The 27,606-nt window shown below is 32.2% G+C and overlaps 3 protein-coding genes and 1 long non-coding RNA gene across 4 annotated transcripts; 1 reads left to right on the forward strand and 3 right to left on the reverse strand.

The window, feature by feature from the left end:
- The first annotated feature begins 4,087 nt into the window (after positions 1-4,087).
- On the forward strand, positions 4,088-20,211 carry LOC121125704 (uncharacterized). The gene is made up of 3 exons (XR_011782075.1): positions 4,088-4,481; positions 4,539-4,775; positions 19,680-20,211. It is a non-coding gene; the product is annotated as an uncharacterized lncRNA (long non-coding RNA).
- Positions 20,212-20,416: 205 nt separating this feature from the next.
- On the reverse strand, positions 20,417-23,016 carry Prp39 (pre-mRNA processing factor 39). Its single transcript, XM_040720905.2, has one exon. It carries the CDS (start codon positions 22,936-22,938, stop codon positions 20,674-20,676), a length of 2,265 nt encoding a protein of 754 aa, XP_040576839.1. The 5' UTR covers positions 22,939-23,016; the 3' UTR covers positions 20,417-20,673.
- Positions 23,017-23,153: 137 nt separating this feature from the next.
- On the reverse strand, positions 23,154-25,742 carry LOC121125703 (uncharacterized). The gene is made up of 4 exons (XM_040720907.2): positions 25,177-25,742; positions 24,965-25,110; positions 24,473-24,913; positions 23,154-24,260 (listed from the first exon to the last, which is right to left on the reverse strand). Exons 1-4 carry the CDS (start codon positions 25,479-25,481, stop codon positions 23,803-23,805), a joined length of 1,350 nt encoding a protein of 449 aa, XP_040576841.1. The 5' UTR covers positions 25,482-25,742; the 3' UTR covers positions 23,154-23,802.
- Positions 25,743-26,197: 455 nt separating this feature from the next.
- RpL7 (ribosomal protein L7) lies at positions 26,198-27,293 on the reverse strand. Its single transcript, XM_040720412.2, has 3 exons — positions 27,106-27,293; positions 26,649-27,047; positions 26,198-26,588 (listed from the first exon to the last, which is right to left on the reverse strand). The coding sequence occupies exons 2-3, from the start codon at positions 27,040-27,042 to the stop codon at positions 26,251-26,253; spliced, it is 732 nt and encodes a 243-aa protein (XP_040576346.1). The 5' UTR covers positions 27,043-27,047; positions 27,106-27,293; the 3' UTR covers positions 26,198-26,250.
- Positions 27,294-27,606: the final 313 nt, after the last annotated feature.

The following is a 27,606-nucleotide window of genomic DNA, read 5'->3' on the forward strand; positions in this document are numbered from 1 at the left end:
GGGATCGCGCTCTATACCTAAATATCAGTGTAGATCAGTCTGTAAAAAATCACTTGATACCGAACTTAAAAAAGTTTGATCGTATACCGAGCTTCAACACTAATTGATAAACTAAATATATGTGTCATATGTTGACAAAGTATTCATATATTACACGCTAGACAAGGCGTTATTCCACATACCGGGTGGTCCATTGAAATCTGAACATTTAATCATACAATAATTAGTGAAGTTTGAGTGATTGAAATTAATTCAGATTTCGATATATTAAAACATCAGAAATTATTCATACAAAAATCGGTAAATTACTTATACTTGTTCACCCTTTAACTATTGAGTGTGTTATAGGGTAGGGTTTATGTATATATATATACATATATATATGTATGTGATAGGGGGACATTAGAAGATACTCTCTTTACAATGTTCAATTTGACTCCTGTGTGATACCAATAGAATATAACTTATCTAAAGAAAATATTACAGTCCACATATTATTAATTAATCAACGTTCTGTCCAAACGAGAAAGAACGGTAGTAGAGGGGTCGAAGGTGTTCTAACAATACTACAAGTTATTTTGGTGTAACACTAAAAAAAAAGTTCCCAAAACTCTGCGTTAGAAGGAAATACTAGTTTAAAATTTATTTCTCTATTTGATTTCGAAATCCAGGAAATGAAAAAGCCTTTTAGGTACATTATTCTCCCTTGGACCAACCATAAGCAATCATTTTCTAAATGCTGTTATCGTGATGTTAGATGAAGCATATCATCATCCTTCATAAAGAATGAAAGAAGGAACAAAATTGGATGGTAACACATGCCTTCTCGAAGTATATAGTAATACTTCTATTTTTAGAAAATCTACAAATGATAAAATAAATTATTTGTTATGATGCATGATTCGTGATTTTTCTTTATTTTACATAGAATGATTTTTACATTATTCATTTAATCATATCAAGTTATTGACTTTGAAAAAGTGTTGTCACGATAAAAATATTTTCCTACCGGCTCACGACTAAGAATAAGTATCTCTATTTAGGGGTGTCTGCAGGGGGGGGTCTCCCCTCCCAAATTAAACAATTTTTCCTTTTTACTAGAAAATTTAATATTTGGGAAAAAATTTCATAAAATTTTTTTCTTTAATTTTTTGTCCAAAAAATTTCATTTTTCGAATATTTATTCAAAGCAATTAATTTTTTATGAATAGCAATTGGTTTTTGAAATTTTTCTACGAAAAATTTGATATTTAATTTTTAATTTTTTTGAATAGCTTTAGATTTTTGAATTTTTTTTCCAACTTAATTTTTCCTTAAAAAATTAAATTTTTCAAATGTTTTTCCAAAAAATTTCGATTTAAAAAAAAATTCCAAAACTAAGCCCCCTAAAAAAAAAAAAAAAAAAAATGTATATATATTTATATAATCCTACAGACGCCGCTGGTATTTTGGTAAAAGCCATACTTTTTCTCCTAAAAGTTTGATACAAAAACGTCATCCCTAGAGCAATTTTAACGTTAATAGAAAAACAAGGTTAGACCATTATGTAATCGGGTTTGCTATAATTTTTAATTCGATGTATCGTACCGACTGCTGGGCAAGACAGACAAACTATGACACAACCCACAATCAATCATAATCTATGACGTCAAAATTAGAAAAGAGTGGGGGAAGTCAAAAATAAGTCGTATACACGTTATGGTATAACCTTGTGGTATTTCTATTAACCTTTAACAACTAATATACATTTACGTAGGTTGTTATATATATTTCTGGCCTAAAAGCTCTTTTTCCCTCTCCAATTGAGACACCTCCAAAACATGGTTTTTAAACACTTCAACAGCATCTCCTGGCAACGAAAATCGTTGACCACGCATTTTTTTCTTGATGTGGTGCAGAAATAAAAAGAAGTCATTGGGTTTCAAATCAGGCCTGTAAGGCGAAAGGCCCATTATTTCGAAGTTTTTCACCCCCTTTTTTGCGTAATTTTTTTTCATCCTGACCAAACAAATCGCCCCTCCAGCCCACCCCACCCCATGAGGACGTACCTGCTATAGAATAAAGGTAATCAAGTATATATTCATTACTTTTGTTACTGTTTAAAAGGCTTTTCAGCATAGCTTGGCTCAATTTTTCCTTAGATTTCCCCAGTTCTTCCGTATGTTCTTTCTTCGTTTGCTTCCATATTGGGGATTATACTTTTTCAAATTTGAACTCTTTTTTAAAACCTTTTAATATTTGACTTTTTCCCATTCTCCAAGGTCTATAGAAACTTAAGTTACAAGTTATTTGGATTTTGGCTATCCCTGTTGCGTGGGCCTTGAAAATGTATTGTTAGTGACTTTAAAAAAAGTCAAATATTAAAAGGTATCAAATCAAAGCCAGTAAATTTTGCTTCAATTTCTACTGTATGTTACAATGTAATAGTACCTGATAATATAACAATCTATAAATACATTTATTCTTAATAGTATAAAAATAGACTCCCCATGAATCAAAGAATCAATGTATTTCTCGTATGTTATATTGCATTGTTTTATAGTTTAGAGATATTAGCTTTATTCAAGGATAAAATGTATTTTATTATATTGTATTCTATTTTTGTATACATATACAACGTCAAGATACAAATAACTTGGGAGAATACCTAAAAAGACAGGGGGAAAAGTGGACAAAATTTAAAGAACTGGTATTTTTTTTAAATCTGGGAAATAAAAATTTACCCATGGGCACAAACAAAAGCAAAATTTACTGCCTTCAATTTGATATGAAATCAATGCTATACAATAAGGCATTGGGAAGCTATAGTCAAAAGAATACAAACCATTTTTTTGGCTATTTTTTTAGAGCCACTACTAATACATTTTCAAGGCCCAATCGGCAGGGATAGCCGAGGTCCAAAATACAAATAACTAGGATATTAAGTTTCTATAGACCTTGGAGAACGGGAAAAAGTGGAATATTAAAAGGTTTGAAGAAAAAAAAGTCTACATTTGAACAGGTCTAACCCCCAATATGGAGGCATACGAAGAAGGACCTACGGAAGAACTGGATAAATCTAAGGAAAAATCGCACCAACCTATGCTGAAAAGGCTTTTTAAACAGTAAAAAAAGTAATTAATATATACTAAATTACCTTTATTCTATAGCAGGTACGTCCTCATGGGTTGGGGTGGGCTGAAGGGGATGTTTGTTTGGTCAGGAGGAAAACAAATAAGGCGAAAATAGGAGTTAAAATTTGATATGTGCAATTTTTTTGACAAAAATTAAATTTTTGTGAATAGCTATGAATTTTTGTTTCAATGCATTTAATAAATGGATTTTTTTTTTCAAAAACTTAATATTTGAAATTTAATTTTTGAAATATTTTCCAGAAAAATTAAATATATGAAACTTGTTTTCACAAAATTAAATACTTGAAACTTAGATTTTGTAATTTTTCTCCAAAAAATTAATTTTCTGTGAATATCTATGGTTTTTGAAAAAAACTTCCAAACAACCAAATTTTCTGCAAATACATGTGATTGAGGCTGGAGGCGGCCATATTGAATAATTCTTGCCATGATTTATTGCTAAAAGTTTTTTCAATAAGATTATTCATTATTCTTTTCTAATAAAAAGTTTTGAAGGTTTTAGTTTTGCTTCTTGATTGCGGAAAATTTCCATGTTGCACTCTGTATGTTCTTGTATCTCTATGGGCAACACATGTAAACAGCGGAAAGGGGAAGGACATTGTATCTGTATTTATTTCAAAATGCTAGTTGTGGAAGGATCTATTTGAAAGTTTACGTTAACGGAGGAAATGTTTTTTATCATATTGTACCTTTTAAAATCTATCAGTACCTGGGAACCATTATAGTACCGGTAAACCGAACAGAACTATTTCATATGTGTATGATTTCTATGAATTTAAATCAATATTTTCAAATATTTCAAGGGTCTGTCAAAATAGAGGATGATATTAGTTTACAATAAAATAATTATTAAGAAATGATTCCATAATATTGGTGGTTCATTGAAATCTGAACACTTAATAATTCAATCATTTAAGAAAGGTTGAGTGATTGAAATTAATTTATATTCCGATATATTAAAGAATAACAATTAGTTACACAACAAATCAAACCTGATCTCTTTAGCTTACGTACAAGTCAAGAAAATGACAATTGAACGTGATTTATTAATTTCCATTCGGACACTCCGAGCAGTTAGGCGTCTCAAGGACAACCATCTACGCCATCAGCAAGTCTAAAACATTGAAGAGGAAGAAAAGCTATCTCAAAAAGATCAAATTGGACACGGAGGAATTAATGAAAAAACTCGAGTCAATCCTTAGTCCATGAGGGTCCATGCAAGAGATCTCGGAGTTTCACACCAGGCTGTCTAGAGATCTATCAAAAAAGTGGGCAGAAAGAGCCTTGTGAGGATGGAGAGGCCACTTTTGAGACCAGAAATTTAAAATAAAAACCATCTCCTCCGTTGCAAGACTCTTTTAAATTCTTTTTAACTCTTTATTGATACTTTTGGCCCCCTTTCAGCCCAGATGCCAATGCCCTTGACTACACCTTTTGGGGGAAGGTCGAGGGAAAGGCCTGCAGTGTCCGTCATCCAAACACAGAGGGACTCATTGCCACTCCCAACTAGTACTGGGACACCAACACAGAGGACTACATCCGTAACGGGTACCGGGTCTTCCGTTGCCGCCTGAAAGACCTCATTACCTCTAACGATGGCTACATTAAAAATGAAGAAGGCTCAGACACTAATCTATTTAGGTATAGTATTAATTAACTTAAATATCTTGTTGAAATTTGAATTCAAAATGTTCTGATTTTAAGGGACACTCGGTAGATTTAATAACATAATGATCTACTCCTTTAAGAGTAGTCTTCTAACTAATTAGTTTATGATTAGTGAAAGTCAGACTTTTGATGCAAATTGATAGAAAAATATGATGGATTTGTCGTCTTTTTCTGTCCAATTGAGCTATATTTATGAGATCAATCCTCGTTACGACATTTGGGACATCTCTCTACTTTTAAAGTCATATTTTATATAACCTTACATAAAACTAAAATTGTTTAAAATATGATTTTAATACAGCAAAAGTTATTTGTTTGATTGATTGTCTTTGATTGATTGAGGAAGAATGCCTTTTAATTATATATCATTTTCTCATTCTTTTATTGCGACAATCATTTTTTTTTTTTCAAACTTTAGTACAATTTGCGACATACCTAATTAGAATAATTTGTTGTTATAAATCGACGATAATTCGTCAAAGAATACAAATGCAAATCGCAGTCGATTTTGATAAAAATAATTCTAGTTTGCTTTTGTGTTAACGGTATTGTTCAGGGGCGTCCACAAGGGGTGAGCTGGAAGGCCTGTGGCCCACCACCCCAAATTAAGGATTTTTTTAATTCGAAATTTAATACTTGAAATTTAATGTTTCAATTTTTTTTCCCAAAAATATATTTTTTATTGAACTGCTGTGAATTTTTGAAATTTTTTGTAAGCAGCAATGTATTTCTTAAATTTTTTTTCAGAAAAATTTTATATTTGAAATTTAATTTTGGAATTTTTTTCCAAAAACAATAGTTTTATATTTATATATATATATATATATATATCCTGCGGACGCCTATTCTGTTGCATTTACGTATTAGAAAAGTACAATTGAAAATTAAACTCTGGGCTATAGCTTCCTTATGAATTCCTAACGACCTTGAATTATGAATAATAAATAATTAATTAATCATTAAAAAAAAAAAAGCGAATAGCTTTTGTCCCATAACCACTTTCAATATATTTATTTTATTTGTACGGAAATTAATTGTTGATTCTCTCTTGTTCATTTGACCAAAAGGAATCATTATTTTTTTTTTGTGGTTAGAATAGTCCCCTTTAATTAGTGACATAAATTATACCATAATAGATGTATTATATATGAGTTTATATTTTAATATTGCTTAAAGATTTATACACTAATATTATTTATTTAGCTAACAACGACATAAAACTCCGTAGTAAAAATAAATCAATTATTTTTGTAATAGAAAAAAAAATTAAAATTAATTTTCTAAGAATAGGTATGAATTCTTAATTGATTTTTTTTCAAAAAAATCTAATAACCAAGCCCCCCACCCACCGAAAAAAATATATCATCATGCGGACGCCCCTGAAATATTACATATTTTACTGCTAATATTATTTTTTATGTTATTTTATGTCAGGGGTCGGCAAACTTTTGAAAAGTAGGGCCCAAACAGCTATTGCTGCCGAGTCACGGTGGAGTAGTATACCTATATTTAGATGATTGTTCATGATAAGATGGCGAGGTGGTCAAAATTCACTCGTGGGACGATATGGTCCTTGGGCCGAGGGTTGCCGACCGCTGCTTTATACGGTCAAATGGAGTTGCAGGGGGTAACTGGAGATGTAGTCAAAAGAAATTCATTTTTTTTAATGGATTAAGTTTCCATGAATGTTTATTTATTTGCCAATCCAAACAGTGTTTACATGACCGCCGGACTCGACTATTTTTCGACAGTTATCCGTCCAGAGCTTGGTGCATCTTTCACAGTAAAATTACCGAAATAAAATTTACGAAACAATATATTGTGTGATAGGATATTAAAGTATCAGGACCACATTTTAAGCCGCCTGACTTGCGTTTTACCCCTGTTTGAAGCAATATTGGCGTATTTCCTCTTTGTTGGTGTTTATTTTGACGATAACTTAAACAATATTACTGAGTTAAACAATCACAAATCTGTATAAAAAATATTTTTGTACAAAATCTTATCAATCTATCACCATCTACAGTAAACAGATCCCCCTTATAGAACGCGAGATACACATTACTATGGCCGTCTATCGGAAAAATAATGGATTTCCTTTTACTACACCTATTATCCTTCACTTTTATTATGTCATGCAACCTTTTGTTCGAAGAGAAAAATAAAAAATACCCAAGTTTGTAGTTAATATATCATTCGAGATCAAGGAATCAATCTTCAAAACACTTGTAAAGATAAAAGTAACAGAAAAATGGGCAGCTAATATTTAAAAGAAAAATACATTTGAAATTTGTATGTATACGTGGAATAACAGCGTGACATAAATACTAAGTTGCTAGGTGGTATAGGCTAAGCAGAAAAGTTTCATAATGACGTTTCTCCTCTGTATGGAAGTATGAAATTAAAATATAATTTCTTTGAGAGAAAATATGATGAAATATTTTTATATACATTTATTTGAGTAGAAAAAAGACAAAAAAACCTTCAATTTTACTTATTTATTGTTGTAGGCACAATATACATATACAAGCCGAGTCATGGAACCTTATATGAATAACTATTTACATATACGTGCTTATGTATATCAAGGTAATTACTTTTTGACTGTTTTTTTTTTTACAAAAAAATGATTTCCTGTGGTGACAATAGATGAAATTGTATCTAAAAAAGACATAAATTACCTTTTTCTAATTAAATTTTTTTTTAAAACCACACATAACCTATTTAAAAGTTCATTTATTTGAATACAGAGTTTTTAAATCGGGCAGAAATTTAGACTTAACTATCTTGGCAACCCTGAGATCTATGTATGTTTATGAAAGAGTGTTCATCAGATTTATCTGACAAAGTTGTGTAACTACAAATACAAAATCCTTTAGATGTCCTCTAAATATGAACGCCGTGCAGCCATTATTGATTGCTTCCGAGCGGGAAGCACGTCCAAGGAGGCAAATAACTCCACAGAGGATGACGCTAGAGACCTTAAATTGATGTAAACAATGTTATACTAGAATTTTAAATTAGTACGGTTTGTCGAAATTGGGTAATTGAATCCGGATTTATTCTGAGAAAAAGTTAAAATTCTCTACTCATCGTGAAGGGATCGCTTTATTGTTTCGATCCTGGTATTTTATTCTCTAGGAAGGAATCAAGTTTTTATAAATGTAGTAAATGATGTCTCATAGTGTCCAAGAAAGCTTGCATTTGGAAATTTTGCCTGGGATTATTTGCCTTTGGAAAATTTGCCTTATAAAGAGGAATCACCATCCTTTATTTAATATAAATATTATTTACATTAAATATGCAAAGCAATTAATTTTATCAAATGTAATTCTTAGAAATTTAGAGTAAAAATTTATTTTTTAACTATTAAAGAATCGTCATTGGGATTTTTTTTGGAATTTTAGTGTATCGCAAATTAAACTTAAAGTAGCTAAAAAAATTTCGTCTCAATAATATAAATAGAATGGGCACCAATTTGTTCTAAAGTTATGGTGGATTATGTATTTTTTACATTTTGTGTAAAATTTACTTTCACCTTAACCTTTCAAAAGTTAATAGCATTTTACTGTGATCAGATAGCATCTTCGTGGCAAGTTTAATCTAAATCCATCTGTAAATTTGGGAGTAATTCTGGGGACTATCAAACAGGGACAATAACATAGCCTCCGTTCATTGTCATTGGAAAAGTAATCAGAAATTTATTGATTTTATTTGTAGGCTATATGGGGGGAATTATAAGGTTTTTAAATCAAATAAAGATTCTAAACTTTAGCTAGAATTCTTGATATCTTAACCCATTCCACAAATTTGAATATAAAGCATATAATTGACCCAAACATGTCTACGAAATGTTGGGCTGTATATAATGTACAAAAAATGACTTGGGATTTTCACTTTTTTATTAATTTGTTCAAGATTGATTTGATGTTGATTTTCTAAATTCGAATTCAATTCTTATTTAATTTTATGATGCTTGTACCCATGTCGGCAACGTTGGCATTATTAGTTTGTTCTTGACATAGAAAAAGGGTATATGGGATTTTTAGCTGTTGAAAAAAATGGAGGAAAAATATTAATTGTGGGAAAAAATATTTAAAAACTGTCAAAAATTGTTTATGCGTGAATTTTTTTACTCAAAGCCCTTTTAAAAACCAATTTTATTCATTTTCTAGATAAAATTCTTCCTTAAGTTAACCAGGGCTGTGAAGTTGTAAAATAAGGCATCCCCCTAATTTCATTATTAGGACGTTACCTCCTTCTGCGTTATGTTTGTAACGTTTTTAGTAGTATATTGTTCTTGTTGTACAATGAAAAGAGAAATTAAAATATGTATAAATTGTATTAGGAAGAAACGAAAAATATCACATCCTTTTCCGTCCTTGAAAGTAAAGAGATTTATCTTGATCTAATGCTTAGTTTGAAGGGGGAAATTATGATTCATCATCAGGAGGCAAAGGTTGCAGAGAATAATCATATATTTCTAAATGTATGTATAATAGAAAGGTAACTCTGTGATCAATAGATAGTGTTGAAAATCGTGAGTATTTGTCATGTTAAAAAAAACAACCGAAAATCAACATGATTAATTCTACTCTGAGTCCAACATGGAGTTACAATAATAACTCCACAAGACAGATCTTTAAGGATACTCTCCATGTTGTATGAGCATACACGAATTTTCAATGTGGGTGTCTGCAGGGGGTTGCCTAAACGGGCTGTAGCCCCCTCCCCTCATATCCAAAAATAATAATTTTTAAATTTTTTTTTAGAAAAAATTTTATTTTTTGTAAATAGCTATCGATTTTTAAATTTTTTCCCTTAAAAAATTTAATACTCGTTTTTTTCCCCTCGAAATTACACTTTTTGCAAACAGCTGTGGATTTTTTTTTTCATTTTTTGCAAAATTCTGTAATTTTTTGAACTTTTTTTTTTCGAAAAAAAATTATATTTTAAATTTAATATTCTTTGAATAGCATTGAATTTTTGAAATATTATTCCAAAAAAATTAATATTGAAGTTTTTACTCATTCAAGAAGATTAAACATACGGCTTTTTAACCCTAATCTAATCTAAGGATTTAAAAGTTGATTGGAAGGCCATTGTTTCTTAGTAGTAGGTGAGTACCCCATACTTCTTTTTAACCGTACAAAGAACAACTCCAAAGAAAGCGAGGCTGCGGCTCTTTCCCTAACCTCATTGCCTAACCTTAATTCACCCTTCTCCGAGACCTCTTAACAACCAACACAGGGTTTTTTTTTAATGGATTTTCTCCTAAACTGGTAATCCAATTTTAATAAAAACAAATGCAAAATGAAATATTTCTGTTCAATATGATCGCCTTTGGTGTGAATGACAGCCTTGACTCGACTTGGAAAACGGAGCAGGTATTCGGATGTTCCCCCATATAAACTACCCAAGGCTAATAAGGTTGTAATCACTCTTTACTTCATACAAAATTTTATCATCCTATTAAGCCCTCTATTCTTGGCATGCCATATCGAAAGAAGTCGATGAAGTTAAGGCCCGCTTTGCTTCGAAGCCAAACTCTTGGTCAAACAAAGACCAAAAAAAAAAAAATATGAAACCCAAGTCAGCGTTTGCTTTGCATTGTGCCATGAAATAGAGTCATTATCTCCTCCATATTCATCCACTTTCTTCTTGACTCTCCGGACAATGCACATGTTTAAGTTTAGGAAGTATGTAGTCTCAACTTTGCCTCGTCTGGCGCAGATCGCAAAAAGAACACTCTGCCTTTTCCACGATTGAGGAATAGATACTTTTTTTTTTTTTATGTCATTTTTCTAAACTGAATCCAAACACTTTTGGCTTGCCAGCCCCAATTCAACAAATAAAGTTCTACCTACACATGCATAGCTGTTTAAGGGGCTCAAAGTTCGTTGTTAGCAACGGCTGCACACTGTATATTAAGAGGAGATGTTCCTCCTTCAACCATAATGAAGATACATACTAAAACAAACTCGCTAATCCTCTTCCTAATTCCCTTTTTTAATTCGAATTTAATATACGTTCTCCCTTTCTTTGTTAGTTCAATAACTCTTCTTTTTGTGTGTGTGTGTGCATTTTCGAATCGAACACCCAATACCCTTATAACACTTAGTTCCACTGTGTAAGTTTGCCCACGTGTCATACTTTTTCTTTTTATCCTAAATTGGAGACCGCGACAGCAGAAACTTGAAATTGAATTATCGCAACCTTAAAAAATACTAAGGAAATAACTTTCGGAAGCAAATAATATACTATTACTATTGGAGTAGGTGAGAGGGACCTCAACTTTTTCGAGATATTCTAACAATTAGCACTTTGGAGGTTATGAAAGTAGATGGACGGTCTCATTATGTGGAGAAGGTTATGTGTTTCTCTCGTATGGAGTATAAGGGGGACTCGGAGTCGATCCATAGACGGAAAAAACAGGCCGGAGGAGATCACATCTTAGAAATAGTCTCATTACTTTACATAATGAGATGTGATCTCCTCCGGTCTCATCTTCAGTCCACGGATCTACTCCTAGTCGTTCTCCTTCTACTCCAATAGTATAATTTTGCGGCCCCTCATTTAACAAAGTTATTCCTTTATTATTAAAAGGTTCGATAATAGAATTTGAACTTTCCACTATCGCCTTTTCCAATTTTGAGATAGAAAGAGAAAGTAAGACGTATATGAGTTTAGCCAAAATCTTTGAGACATGGGGAATCGATCTTTTTGTATGAAAAAAATCAACTTATTAGCGAACAAAAACTTGTTCTCCGGAGCCCCAGGAATCTAATCTGATCAGGACCTAGCTTTAGGTACGTAACTCAAAATTATCAACAACTTTTATTTTATGTCTAAGGCCTGTGTTTATCTCCATTTTTGAAATAAATACCCTGGTCATGCGTCTTTATGACTATTAGCGATCATACATATAACCATTATATTATAGAAGATGTTTAACATATTATATATTATGTGAGAAGCCAAATACGGAAGTTGTTAATTACAAAAAGGATGGAAATTATGCTTAACAAATTATGTAATTAGGCCTTGAAAAAAATGGTTAATAGTACATTCTGGCCAAAAACTAGATTGTTAGATGGGATCTTAGGCATTGTGTTGACTCACGAAATTGTGAACTTTGCTCAAATTTCGAGTATATTTTCAAATTTCAAAAACCTAGAGTCTGTTTAATCCTTCAGCCTCGAAGAATAAATATTAATAATAATGACTCATTATAAGTAAAAATCCTTCAAAATCATCTTCAAAATCCTTACAATATTTTATTTAACACTAAAATAAGACCTCATATCTCGTGTTAAAATATTGAATATTTTTTCCAATTTAACTTATTCTCATAACATGTACAATATGTTAATCTATATTATAATAAGTATTACAATATAATTAAAAAGGCAAGACTACATCCTTCTCGGGAAATCACATTGACAATGATTAATATTATTTCTTTTTAATATTTAGAGCAGTAGTTCTTAGCCTGGGTTCGATCGAACCCTAGGTGTTCGGTGAGTCAGAGATTAAAACAAACATGATTTCTGATGACACACTTTACTTAACCTATTAAGAAGGATTCGGTGAATACTCATATGAAACTGGTGGGATTCAGTACCTCCAACAAGATTAAGAACCAGTGGGTTAGAGCCTTCGGTGCAGGCAAACATTATTGTTTTATTATCAATTTTTTGTAAAAATGTATTATAAACTTTAAATAACATACCAACATATAATATATGAAAAAAATGGTCTAGATAAGAGGTTTATCTTTTATTTTTCCCAAAAAATTGTCATATCGAAATTCGTGAAGAATAATAGTTAATACCAATTATTGCCGTTATACAGGGAACACACAAAACTACTAAGATTTTTTTATAATTTGCAAATGTAGTCGAAAAAATAACACTCGATAACTGGTTCATTTTTGCATATATTGCAAAAATCAATTTGTACGTAAGTTCTATATTGCAGACTTGCGAATTGACCTGATCCCAACATCAAAGACGCGATATTTAAGACTAATGACTCGACTTGATCTCACAATCAAATAATTGAGACTATACTTAGACTTGACTGTAAGTATATGTGTACTAAACTCAAGAAAAGGCTAAACTACCACTATGGATCCTATATTATAACTAGAACGGCCGCTCGATAGAGCGATAGCATCTGCATATAATCAAATTGAATAGTGAAATCTCAATTTATTCCAAAGTTACGGTGGATTATGCATTTTTTATATTTTGCTTTAATCCTAGTGACTAACTGACAAACTAATAGAGGAAAATACATAACCTCCCTTCATCTTCGTCGGCAGAGGTAATTATGGTCTTGAAATGAGCTCAATTGGAATTTAAGGACTCCAACTGGACTCTGTAAAAATATTCAAGGACTCGAACTGGACACAATGAAAATATTCAAGGACATGTAGTCGTCTTGGACTTGATGTGAGCAAAGACTTGAGACTCCAGTTAAACTTGGAGTATAAGGACTTTTTACTACCTCTGAAAGTTCTCATAATTTCTACAGAAACATTTTTTAACCAATAAGGATGATTCGAAAAAGTCGTATCCACTTATTTTTGACCAGGAAGGAAGTACCAAGAGATAGGCATTAAAAAAATATTGTTTGTAATCTAAGATTTGACAATGAAATATTAAAATAATAATAATTTAAAGACAAAGAATTCTCTGGTAGTAATCATTAAGTGTGTCGTGGATCATCCTTGATGTTTATTTGCCTTTTATCTATGTGTGTACATATATTTTTTTAAACACAAAAAAGCCTTTTTAATTAAGTAAAGTTATAAAAATTACGACGGCCGGAATAAAGGTTATTTCAAGCCGTATAATATTATTTTCAAACGACCTACGTTCATTGTGGTATCAGTCGCATATCGAAAGTTAAAATAAGTAAAAGTTTTATTTTATTTCATCACTATTCTGTTTGTTTGTGTTTGCTAGTCCTTGTGAAGAAATGAAAAATAAGGTAGATTGTTATTTCTTAATTAAATTTCTTTAAGTTTATTAAAGTTAACTAACAATTTTATATTCAGAAGTCAGAAACAAGTACAAGTTATGTTTTTTTTAAATTGAATTATATAATGATAATATTCGTCACTTTATTTAGCAATTTTTATTAAGTATTTCTAACATTTAATTTTGATCTATTCAAATTACCTGGTTATTATATATTTATGAGTAGTATAACAGTCCGCATTTGAACTTTATAACGTGCCACATAATACTTACATTTTAGTAATTTGTATTAAAATAACCAAAATTGCCACGATTAATATATTGATCATCCATGGAATATTCAAATATTGTATTATACGAAGTACTATACATTTAAAATGATTCATCATAATTCTTGGTTACAACTTTTAATTTTTTGTTCTCAACATTAAAAATCTTTACAGTAAGATGTTTAATTAAAATATTTATAATACTAAATATTTAGAAATGTAAATTATATGAAGATTTTTGTTTTGCATTTTATAAATTACATGGGTTAAATTTTTTATAATCTGTCATAAATTTTCGTTATGTTTTCCCTCAAAAAATGACTTTCCTATTCGAAAAAGGATAATAACTTTGCAAACGCTATACATGTACCGCGTATATTGCGCACCGATCTGCAGACTCATTTTATTAACACTCCAATTTTCAAATTACTAAAAATTATTGTTATACTATAAAGTGTAAACTTATTTTTGATGTCATTATTATCCATTATTAAGTTAGTTTTTTTTTTTTTACGTTTTCTCTCTATTCTTGGTAATGGACCAATCTATTTCAATTTTTTTTTTTGATAGTTCCATCTAAAACTGTTCTTTTAATTATATTTTATCTAATTTAAAAATATTATTTTTCAAGTAATATTCGCCATTTTAATTTTTTTATATTCGGATTGATTTTGTGTATTTTAAATTTAATCCGAAAACTGTCTGAATATCTTTTTTTTTTTTTTTTTTATTATAAAGACTATAAGATTTCCTCGAGTGACGTTGCTCAATATTAATCTGTTGAGCTCAATGTGTGTAGGTTCGCTCCTTGGAAAAGAAATCTATTTAAATTTATTTCTTCTCAAACCATCACTTATTGCTGAACTTAGATTTTATCAATTCAATAAACTAATATGCAAGGTTGTGCCCGGTGCTGGCTCAGCGGTTCCATCGGTCCCAGTCTATGTTCTTTCATTTCAAGGGTGTCGGTCTCGGTTCAGCTGTATCGGTCTCACTTCCGGTCTCGGTTCTTTTTTTATACAGACTCAGTTTGGTAACAGGGACTTAAAACAAGGTGCGTCTTTAGAAAATTCAGGCCCAGGAAGTTATATTAGATACAATCAGGGCCGCAGCTACCATCTATGCAGAGTGCCTAATGACCCAAATTCCACCAGGGACACTCAAAACTAAGGATGCTTCAGACAATGGTTTTCAAAGTGGGGCCATGAGAGGAGGCTAGGGCGGGTGTGTAGGAAGATGGAAAATGGAGGATTTCTTTCATACATAGTTCACATGTTTCGTATTAAGGGGGCATAGCTAAAAATTGTATTCGCATGGCATAGTGAAGTTTGGAAACCCCCTGGCCTATGAAATATTATAGTTATCATATTATAGGGCCACGAAAAGGCCATGACAAGCTTTGTAGCGGACCTGGATCCCTAATCTAGCTCACCCCTTTCCTCTTTTATTTACACCGTATGGCGCCTACAACCACTTTTCCCATACCTTAATAAGCCTTTATCAATTTGGAAGTCAGATACAACTGTATCTCATTGGCAACGTAAAAAAATAATTTCAAAACGCTGCAATTGCGCAACAAAAAAAACCTTAAAAATTGACTTATTGATTAAACTTAATTTAATCATTATTATAATATATACTGTATTTTCTTTATATATTCTATATAGGAACAAAAGCAGAAGAGCCGAGACCGATAAGCAATATATAGCAGTCTCGGTTGGACTTTGTCGGTTACGGTTCTAGCAGGTCCAAGAACCGGAACCGCTAGACCGATAAAGGCACAACCTTGCTAATATGTTTACTCAAAATCGACTTGACTCAATCCTGAAAAACTTGAACTCAACTCAATTACTTGACTGTTTTATTCTAATCCAACACCAATATTTACGTTCAATTTTCAGTGCTTAATATGTTACATTATACAAGGAACTACAAATTTAGTAGTTTAATGTTTTTGTTGGTAGACTCTCTTTTAATTTGTTTAGTCTACTAATCAGCGCCAATTGTGGTCATACGTAGGCACTAATATACACTTCCTTAGTGTTACAATTCATATTAAAAAAATATTTTATAATTGTAATATATTCTGTATGTTTTTTTCAATGCAATGAGCAACATCTGTTCTTCATTTGTAATTCGTAAAACTTCAAAATGTATAAAGCGGCGTGTGGTCTGGTAAGTTTTGTAATATCTATAATTAATCTTTTAAAAATGTCTAGTTATAAGTGTCATTACTCATATAATTGTGATCTCTAATCATTCTTAAATCCTTCTGAAACAAGGAGTATAATCCTAGCCAACACATGTTTGAATGAAAAAAATATCAAATAGTAGAAATGTAGAAAAGTAGTTATGTAGAAATGATGAATTTTGCTTTTGAAATTTACGCTGGAAACATCAAACACAACGAAAATATTTTGTATCTTAAATATATTTGGTCCATTTCTCCAATTTCTTCAATTTTTTATTAATTCCTCCCCGAATAAAAAATAACTATCAATTTTTATTAACTTCACTAAACGGCTTCAACATATAAACTGGCCGTTTTTGAATAATAACGGCTAAAAAACAAAACAAAAACAGTAGAAAAGACTTAATTACGTGTTTATAACGTATATGTGGGAAGTTAAGATAAAACAATTTTGAACAAAAATCAAGAAAAAATAAATGGCTAATTTATTTACTTTAACATTCTATAGAGTGTAAAAATAAATTGGCCTAAAATATATATCATGGATATATTTCGGTCAATCATTATAAATATTTTTTTTTGGTTCGGGTAGAATTTTTTTGAAAAAAAAATTAAACATTTTATGAAATTTTTTTTCAAAAATAAATACATTTCAATTTTAAATTTTCACATATTAAATGTTTTGGAAAAAAAAACATTCAATATATTTTTTTTTCTTTTAAAAATCAAATATTAAATTATTGGAAAAAATTTCTAAAATCCATAACTCTTCACAAAAAATTGAAAAATCCACAGCTGTTCTCAAAAATTTAAATTTATTGGAAACAAATTGCAAATATTAGATTTCTTCCAAAAAATCTATAGCTACTTACAATAAATTTCAATTATTAAATTTTTGGAAAAAATTTCAAAAATCCTCAGCTATTCCCAAAAAATTAAATATTTCGGAAAAAATTTCAAAATCCACAGTTGTTAACCACAATGGAAGCCAAGAGAGAGAGGCTATAATCTAGTTGTACCTGAAGGGAAATCTCGAGCAGACATCTTGAGGATCCTGAAAAGCCTGGAGGTCAACCCCATGCTCATGAAGAGAAACATTGAGACGTACGAAGAGACTCAATCTATCAAGAACAGACCCAGATCAGGCAGACCAAGATCAAAAATGACGCTCGGAGTTGTCAAGGGTGTTAAGGCAATGATTGCAAGAAATTCGAGGAGGAACCTCACCAAGATAGTTAAGGATTTCAACATGGGTGCAACAACAATGAGATATCTTATCGAAGATCACCTTGGGATGTATCCCCTCATATTGAAGAGGCATCAGCACCTGTCAGGCAAGGTTAAGTCTAAGAGACTTTTTTGAAAAAAAAATTCAAAAATCCACAGCTATTAAAAAAATTTCAAATATTAAATTTATTCTATGCTCTACTGCATAATTTGTCCGATAGACGAAAAAATATATATTAAGAAACAAAAATTCCTTCATTTGGAGGGGGTAACGGGCCTCCACTCCACCCCTTGTGGACGCCCCTGATGATGGTATAATAGTTTATAGTCTTCATTTGATTTATAAGACAAAATTTGACCCAGATCATACGGCCTCTTTCAAATCAAATCTATCAATTTTTCTAATTCTTTTATTGTGTCTTTGAATTTTTCCGTATTTAGCTGTTATTTTCCGACGAAAATAACAGTTACTTCCAAAAGATTCATCAGAATAATTTGTCGATATCAAGGAATGATCATAATCCAGACTTTATTTTGAGAAAAAACATTATAGCTTGTTTTTTTTTTGTTGACGAGCCACGTACATGAATCTCTAAAATAAAATAGTATTTTTTTTTTGTATAATTAGATTAATGAAATAAACAGCGTAATTTTTTTATAGGACTTCAAATTCACATAACGATCCATAGATCCAAAATTGCTCTTTGTATTCTTTTTATCAATTAAAAAAAACATGGCTTTTTATAATAAAGGGTTTAAAAGATATAACAATGATTTTAAATAGGTAATTAGTGAGTAAATACGTAGATATTTGAATAATTATGAAATAAACTAATATTTTTGAAGGTAACAGTAATTTATTTAAAATATATATATATATATGTCGATTATGAACAATATTCGTGTGAACACACATATAGGGTTTATCCAAGGAGATCCTGTTTTTCCAGGAAAACACGCAATGAATTATTTCAAAATTTAGTCTTGATTTGATAATAAATTATGCCTAATGAAGTAGCAAAATGTTTCGAATGATGTAATTTTACTACAATGACAATCCTACCTGTTCCAAGTTCATTTTTATATCCCATAGGTCATACATTCAGTAACCTACATATACAATGTCAAACCAGTATTAAGGAGTCAGGCCAGAGAAACTAAAAAAGCAACTGCTTAGTCCAGATGATCTCTTAGATAATGTTTTCTATTAGTTAACAATTAAATGAATTGGAAAACTTAAAATTTTAAGAATTTCTAAGAATCTTAAATTTTTTTTTAAATAAATTGTAAATATTTATTAAAGGGATCCCGGTAGGCCACTCCAAGCCAATTTATCGGGAAATGAAAAACCCAAATTATGGGCCTTGACACAATTATAGTTGAGGGGCGACACCCCTGCTAGTAGGAGGGCATAAGTTATGACTCATAACTAGTAAACAATATCCTATTAAAAAATAATTTATGTGTGTGTCTGTGATATACGTCCCACTTAGAAAAACAAAGAGATAAAAACGCTTTTATTTCAAAAACAGAGACAAATACAGACTTTAGATATACAATAAAAATGGTTCAGACAAGATTTCTGGGCTCTCAAGGCTAAGTTTGTTTTTTCATTAATAAGTTGATTTTTTTTCTTCATAAAACAAGATCGATTTCCCGTGTCTCAAAGTTTTTTGTAAGGTATGGGTTGTCGATTCGAAAATGCACCTAAAAATTAAAATCCAAAAAAACGAATGATTATACTAACGGAAAAATGGAAAACGTATATTAAATACGAATAAAAAAGAGAATTAGTTAAATGAAGGAAGAAGAGGATTGGCAAGTTAATCTTAGCATGTATTTTCAATCTTCATTATGCTTAAAGAAGGAACATGGCAAGCTAGCAATGTCAATTAATAAATCACAAAGTCAAACATTTTGAAAAATTGGTTGATTTTTACCAAAATCAGTATTTTCATTTGGTCAATTACATATATGTGCATTTTAAAGAACATCAAAAGGAGTTGCAGGTTTGACTACTTTTACATCATATGGATAGAAAACAACATAAAATGTTGTTTACAAGGAGGTTTTAGAATAGAATTTACCATTATATAATGATAGTAGATCAATTTAGTTTAAAGCCAAATATAAATAAAATCTTTTTTACAAAATATTTATAGATTATGATCATAATTTGATATTTTTTATCTTCTTATTCCAGATCCTTTTCGCTTTAGCTACTTTAATATCCAGCATTATCTGCTCCAAAGCATTTGTAATCTTGGATCCAGCCACAGGGAGGGAAGTCCGACCAGCACTTGAGCAAACATTGTCTGCTGAAGAAGCAGTGAATTCCCTCTTACAAGAAAGATTTATTCGTAACACTATTCCACTTTATAGCCCAATTTATTATAAAGAGGATTTGAATCGAGAACTCATTCCTCAAGGGTCTGAGTATCTTTTATCAGATGGAACACCTCGTTACAAGATCTATAGAAAGAGTCCTTATGGAAGGAAATAAATAAATACTGATTTTTTGTACATGTTATAAGGCAAAATCTAAATAATATTTACTTATATTTGCAAAAATATCCCCCCGCCGCCCCCCCCCTATATTAACCCTCAGTGAGGAGAATAACAAGTTTTTCATATGAATGAAATGTGTTCATAAATATTTAATACCTGTGTATGTAGTTAAATAATATAATGTTATATTCCTATTTTGAGAAATAAACGCACGTCTAAAAAAGCAACGTTCTACAGCCCTTTACTTCTAATACTTTTCGAGGAAAGCAAGAAACATCATTATTTCTTCTTTTTTAAAAATTATATGTACACTTCATGTTTTTATTACATGGTTTTACTTAGTCATAATATTAATGAGAAAATATTATAGAACAAAAATCGTCACAAACGGGATGGCTATTGAAATTAATCAATTTATAAAAAAAAAAAAAAAACATTTCACACGTATTTTTATTTCTATAAATTGTACGAATCTACAAGGGCAAATGAATTATATGAATATGCGAGTTTATTGAGATTGAATATACGCATGGAACATTAAAGTACCAGTGCAAAGAGTCGAATTTTATTAAGTCTATACTCTTCTTTCCGATGATTGATTCTGTATAGTTTCTCTAAATCGATCTATAAATGCAACTCTTAGATGTGCAACAACGACTTTGATTAAAACAAAACACACACAACAAAAATTAATAACCCGCGTAACTTCCTCCATATCCCTGATAGTAACTTCCGTAACCACTGCCATTATAGTTGTAGTTTGAACTATATCTCGCTCCATATTGTTGATATTGGCTATTATGATGAGCATTGTACGAAGCACTGTTGGACGTTGAATTCGACGAATCTTCATCTTTTTTACCTTCCTCAGATTTATCGTTCGAAGACTCCTCTATAACGGCTCTATGTTCTTTACGTAACTGAGCATTCTTAGTCTTAGCGGATTCAAGCTCATGGATATTTGCACCAAAATCTTCGAGGAATTCAACCTTCCTTTGTGAAAAAATAAGTGCATCTTGTGTTGATACTTTATCCATTGCCGAATCGAGTAATATGGTTATTTTTTCGAGATCTATAGGATTTGAATGAAGATGAAGGTTTAAAATTTGAAGATAAATCTTTGGATTTTTTTCATCATGAGGAATGGCATCTTGAAGTATTTGAAGAGCACTTGACATATCTCCATGACAGAGCCGAAGATAGCGAGCATATTTTACAGCGATTTCCGTTCTTATACTTCCTGATTTCTTTTCTATAATTATTCCAAACAATTTACGAACTTGATCATGATTTCCTTGACGGCGTTCAAGATTAATTCGTTTCAAGGAAAACCCAACGGCTTCAGGATGTTTGGATTCTAGTTTTGATAAAATTTCAGAGGCGAGTAAGAGATTGCCCAATTTTTCTTCAAATTCTGCACGTCTTAAATGTATGTCTACTTTCCCCCTAAGATGATGCTCACATGCTTTTCGATAAACACTTCGTATCATTTCCGTGTTATCCCCTTTTCTTTTACTTAACCAATCAATGTATTTAAACCAAAACTCCTCATAAAGAGCACAAGCGATTAGACATCTTTCAAACAATATCTCAACTCTAGTGTCATCCACAGGAAGAGAATCTTCCTCCTCCTTCTCTTCGGCTTCTTTTTTGTCCTCTCCCTGATCATCAGTCTCTTCCTTGGAAGACTTTCGCTTCTTCTTTACTTTGTTCGTCAAACGACCAATTTCGAAATCCAAGTATTCAGACCAGTTTTTTAATTGACCTCGTTCTAAAGGCTTCATGTGAAAGTAGGGTCTCTTGATATTATCCTCAAACTTCCATCGCTCTTGAACGAACTCTTCAGTTTCCTTATAGTTCCGTTTACGTAAAAATATTATTTTTTCTTTCATGGCAATATCTTCTTCTTCCGTACTATCAGCATCAGGCGGAGGTTCTTTCGGAACAGACTCCTCACTCTTACTACTTTCTTCTTGTTCAAGGGATTGAAGAACTTCTTTTCGTAAGGATAAGAATTCTGTTTGACTCAGGATCTCTTTGGGTTTGTGCTCTTTAACAAAATCTCTAAACATTTCAAATTGATGCGTCAAGCCTTGAGTAGGGTTCTTGAGTATACGATCATACAGACAGAGTACTTTCTCGAAGCACTTAATACTAATTTCCCACTTAACATAATGATCCCAGAGTTTATCAGAGCGCCACTCTAAGCCACAAGCCCCCACTGCTCGCTCATACTGAGTCCGTATAAAGTCTTCATCATAAACAGTACGTACATGATTAAGGTAATGAATCCACAAATCCGCAGAGAGAGAAATAGAGGCAATCCCTCGCTCAAAGACCATCATGGTTCTTTCGGGAGTACCTTTTCGTTTCTCTAAATCCGCATACTTCTTCCAATACCCGTAGCAATAAGGATAGCGATCCAAGAAGGCATCGTAGGCCTCACGCCCCTCCTCCAAGTCACCATTGGCATCTGCAAATTGAAGCAAGCAAGTCCAGGAGCTAAAGTCCATGGGATCATCTGTCACGGCTTTCCAAAACCGTTCCAGTTCCGGACTCTTCTTTTTAGCTTCGTCCTCTTTATTGCCGTTCACTTTAGCGTTTTCTGGAGATTCAGATTCCTCTTTTTTGGCGGTTTCTTCTTCCGTTTCCACTTCTTTGACCGGAGATCCCATTTCTTCCTCTTTTTCAAGGAGGGGTTCCGCATCATGAGGAAGATCCTCCGGCTTTTCTTCCTCCTCCGCATGCTCCAATCCATTGTCCGGATGTTCCACTACTCCTTCCTCTTCTGCATGGACTTCCATCTCCTCCTCTTTAGAGTCCACGGATTCAACGGTAGGTCGCGCTTTCTTGGATGGAGGATCCTCCTCTTCCTCCGGACTCACACAACCCTCCATCTCTTCCTCCTCCTTCTTGGAGCTGCTAGAACGAGTACGCCGAGTTGAACGAGTCATTGAATCACGGAATTCTGCTAATAATTAACTCCAAAAACAAAACAACGCTCCAAGAACACAGAAGACTACAATAAATATCTATTTTTCCCCTCTTTATTTACTCACAATGCTTACTTCTCAAATAAATTTATTACGTAGAATGGCGGCGGATTCAGCTTCTTTATCGCCACCCACTGACGTCATCATACCGCCTTCTCAATCCCTTCAATACTACATTGATATTGATATATATTTTGTATTCATCTATAGCATTGCTACTTTAACATTTAAATAATATAATAAAATATATAACATATTTCATGGAAACCTTCTTTGGAAATTAAAACTTAAGCTACCCCGGCCCTTTTTACAAAGCAAGCACCAAGCAACTGATATATTACTATGATCAACTCACATAAATGATGCAGAGTCAACATAAAAACAATCTTGAACAAAAATCAAAAGAATCACTTTACTTCATATATTTTCATTCAGGGCACTATTTTATAGACATATTTGCAACTATCATAGACTTTGAATTTAATTTTTGGAATGAAAAAATATACCCTATAATCTTGGCTCACATTTAAAACTCTTGTTTTATTAAAGAGTAATATAATAAAGATTTATTATATTGTCCCCGATATCCTCTTTCGAATGAAATCTATCAAATCCTCATCCTTTTATTGGGTAAATTAATTCTGCTTACTATAAGTGCAATTTGCAGCCCTTTAAAATAATTAATAAAAATAATTTGTTTATAGACGCTAATTCGTCGAAGAATAGAAATGTAATCCACCCTCTATTGACTCAATAGACTTTAAATTCTTCATTGAGTGGTAAAAATGTCGCAAACATTATATGTAAATATATGTTCATTAATGCTTATAAATAGTCCACCAACTTCCAAATAATAGTCCAGAGTGAGGCTGGTACGAGAGATGCATAGCCTATAACCGTAAATCCCACTGATAAAAAACCAACTAATATCTTCCAAAATTTATATCCATACGCTTCATCGCAGCATCTAGATCTGAGATCCTTATACAAAACAGCTCGAGCCAAAACGAAAAAGAAACCTGGGATAATGCATAAAAATTGAGGCAGGATGAGGGCATCCATAGAAGTTTCGGAGAGTTTCTTGGAGAAATACAGATAAATGGTGGCGCTAAAGAGTAGGAATACGTCTGCAAAGTTGTGTATCAGCAAGAAGAGTCCGCTTTTCATATTCCTACTGCCATCATCATTCTCATTATCTGCTGTTCCATCATTTTCGAGATTCTCTTCCGGTCTTTGATATCTATCTTCAGATGGCGAAGATATGGAAAATTGCAGAAATAAAGCTGGAAATGAGAACAACAAACTCATATTATCATTATGCATTAATATTAAACTTTTATATTTAATTTAATGATTGTGAATGAACAAATTAATTGAGGTATCAAATGACATCATATCGAAGTAGAGCATTACAAAGTATTTTATTAAATACTTTATACGTCTAGAAACTATCATTAATAAGGATAAGACATTATTGGAGTAAATAAATTCATACTTGCTGATTCAGGAGTGTGATTATCATCGGATGATGATTTGTTTGATATTCCAGCGCCGACTAACGATTCACCAAGAGGCTGACCAGGCTTTTGATAGTACTCTTTTACATTGTTATATCCAGCGGGTATGATTAAGCTGGAACAACCAAATATGACACTTCTAATTTTGTCTTGTCCAGCAACATAAAAAGCGACTATATTTGCACAAACATAAATTATGAAAACAGTTATTCCAATCAATAAATCACTGGAGTCTTTATGAATGGTTTCCTTCAAGAATACACTGAGCGTAAAACTCCGGGACAAAACAGAGGTAGAATACATAGGAAGGAGTAGAAAGAGCTTTATATACCATTTGGTAAATGGTTCGTTAAATCTAATTCCATAAAAAACGATTGATCCAAACGAAGTAAACATCGACAAGAGGAATATAATGTCGCCTGCAAATGAATTTTGATACAAACATTATGAAACATAGTAATGTAATATACCTTTTTCCCTTCCCAAACCAATTTCATAAAGGGTTACAATGATCAACTTTAATACGAATTGCGGCCCATCATCCATAAAACCCTCCAAAAGTTTTAAGAACTTGTATGTTGATACATATCGATCACTCCATATGGATAATATACAACTAATAAATATTAAATCCATATAAATTACTTGAATGCCTTAGTGATTGAGTTATTTAAAGACTTACTATGTAAATGGAAGGATTGGGTAACAGAATAAAAGCAAGGAGACTCTCAAAATAAGCCCAGGAAGATACAAACTTCCTCCTTCTGATTTGTATTTACATATTCGGATGATTAAGTAAGCTCCTGATGTGATGATCCCAGGGAAAAAAAGCCAGAAGATCGTAAGAGCGGACATACTATGATGGCCCTTCTTAGAGAGGGTAATGGCATTAATGACAGTACCCACATTATTCCACAATCCAAATATCAATCCTCCAACAATCAGTCGTAGTTTGGCAATGCATACGCTCCTATCTATCCTTGTCATTCTTCATTTTCCTCTTTAGTTGTTGGAAATGAATTAATGTTATATTATATTTATATAACTTTAAAAATTATTATTTTCGTTTCTTGACAATTAAGCAGTTGAAAAAAAGGAAGGCGCTCAGAAACGTTGCTATCCTTTCTTACACAACGTTCATGCTTTTTGTTTTCCCTGCTAGTAAAATAGATTTGTGCATCATTGGCTTGAATTATTTTTAAAAACGAGCTTTTACTCATGTGTAACTTTAAACTTGCTATACTATAAAAATTATAGTATATGTATAAAAAACCGTACTTTGTTGAATAATTCATTCATGAGGATAATAAAAATATTGATAATTGTAATCCCCATACCTCCACTATAATTCAATTCCACAGTAAAATCATATCATGAGACCCAAGATATGTTGAACAAACCTAGTCGGAGATGAATTTATTGCAACGAATCTTAGTAAAAAAAGAAGCAAGGCCAAAAGTACGAAGGACGAGTACCTAAGTAACTCATAAAGAAGTACATAGATAACAAATGTAAAACTTTGAATGAGATACAGATCCCTCCACGGTTATGATACATAATAGTATACTCCACAACAAAAACAACTTAGTACAAACAGCGATTAATATGTCTCACCAAGAGAACTAAATTAGTTTCACTGAGAAAATTGGATGAGCTCTAACATAACAATATATTATCACAAAGAAAAACACTTTTAACTGACAGTATGTTAGAATCATATTTATTCTATATATTTAAGATGAAAAGGGAAACAAGGTTAGACCATTTTTCTCAAGAGTGGGTTAATCTTGTCCTCTCTGCATCCAAAGTCTCCTCCTTCGACAAAGTGGTTCGTTTTCTTTCTCCATCCACCGGTTGGAGTATTCAATTTGAATGGCCATAGGAAGTTGGAGGCATATTTGAAGTTGGGTCCCACAGTGACGATTTCGTGGATCAAATCTTCAACACAAATGATGTTGTACTTGCCCAACACAGACTCGATAAGAGTGTTGCTCGTGATGGGGATCCTCTTTCCTTGGATCTTGACGAACCCACGCTTGTAGATCAATTCACGAATGGACTTGAGATTGGGAGATCCCCAGGTGATGTAGGGCTCTGGAATAAAGGAAAGAAATCATGAGCGGGAATGATCCCAAGACTTGATGATTCAATTACCACAAATACGGAGCATGTTGATGGTTGCCTTGTTCAACTTGATAAAGACACCATTGTTGATTTGACGAAGTCTGAAGAGTTGAAGCACCTTGCGTACCTTGGGGGCAACCTTGTTGATACCACGAATTCTCATGACAAAGGCCAATTTAGGCTCAGATGGAACGTAGTAACCACCCTCCTTCTTGGCATCACGTTGAAGACGAGTCTCATCAGCCTCCTTGTTGCGGTACTCCTTCACGTACCTCTCGGCTCTCTTGAAAACATCGATTCTCTTAGCGTGACGAGTCTTCTTTGAGGTAATGACGGCCTTTGCACGAGTGGCTCTGTTTTCTGCGAGCCTCTTACGGCGTTTCAAAACGGTCTCAGGAACGGCCGGAAGCTTCTTGTCTGGCATGATTGCTGAAAAGGTGGGGATAGTGAGAATATTGATGGATTGGAGATCAAACCCGGGACTTACCTTCGTTGTCCACGTTCACTCGAAAAGGAAAGAAAGAGAGAAAGAATGAGTTTTATTTCCGTTTCCTAATATACTCACACAACCTCCACACACTAAAATATAGCTATAAGCCGTAAAAGCGGCCTCTATGTGAACTACAACTATAGAAAGAAATATCCTACATTATTCAATCAATAGTCAATGAGTTCTAATACTGTTCTTCTTTTCTGGAGGAGCACAAGCTTTCATCACGCAGCCTGTTGGTGATAAATTTTTTGATGATACATTTCAGTTGATGATCTCCATCATATGAACTTTTTATAATTATAAGTCTATAATATTTTTGGTAGTTGTAATTTTATCTGACCATTACGTCGTATTTTAGGCAACTCTTCCACATTGTGATTATATGTATTTTAAACCCCAAAAGTTTGTTCCAGATTAAATGTATACAATTCTTAATCAAATTAGATTTATATTAAAGGGGACTCTAACGTAAACGTTCAACATATCATAAAACTA

Source organism: Lepeophtheirus salmonis, chromosome 10, assembly GCF_016086655.4.
Source record: "Lepeophtheirus salmonis chromosome 10, UVic_Lsal_1.4, whole genome shotgun sequence".
Lineage (NCBI taxonomy): Eukaryota > Metazoa > Arthropoda > Copepoda > Siphonostomatoida > Caligidae > Lepeophtheirus > Lepeophtheirus salmonis.

Bases quoted from the DNA above. Each gene is read 5' to 3' on its own strand.
- Prp39 (XM_040720905.2), bottom strand. From the start codon at position 22,938: ATGACTCGTTCAACTCGGCGTACTCGTTCTAGCAGCTCCAAGAAGGAG.
- LOC121125703 (XM_040720907.2), bottom strand. From the start codon at position 25,481: ATGACAAGGATAGATAGGAGCGTATGCATTGCCAAACTACGACTGATT. The intron at 25,111-25,176 runs GTAAGTCTTTAA...AATATTTATTAG, and splicing joins CCAATCCTTCCATTTACATA to TTGTATATTATCCATATGGA. The intron at 24,914-24,964 runs GTATATTACATT...ATTCATTTGCAG, and splicing joins TGGTTTGGGAAGGGAAAAAG to GCGACATTATATTCCTCTTG.
- RpL7 (XM_040720412.2), bottom strand. From the start codon at position 27,042: ATGCCAGACAAGAAGCTTCCGGCCGTTCCTGAGACCGTTTTGAAACGC. The intron at 26,589-26,648 runs GTAATTGAATCA...CCTTTATTCCAG, and splicing joins CAACATGCTCCGTATTTGTG to AGCCCTACATCACCTGGGGA.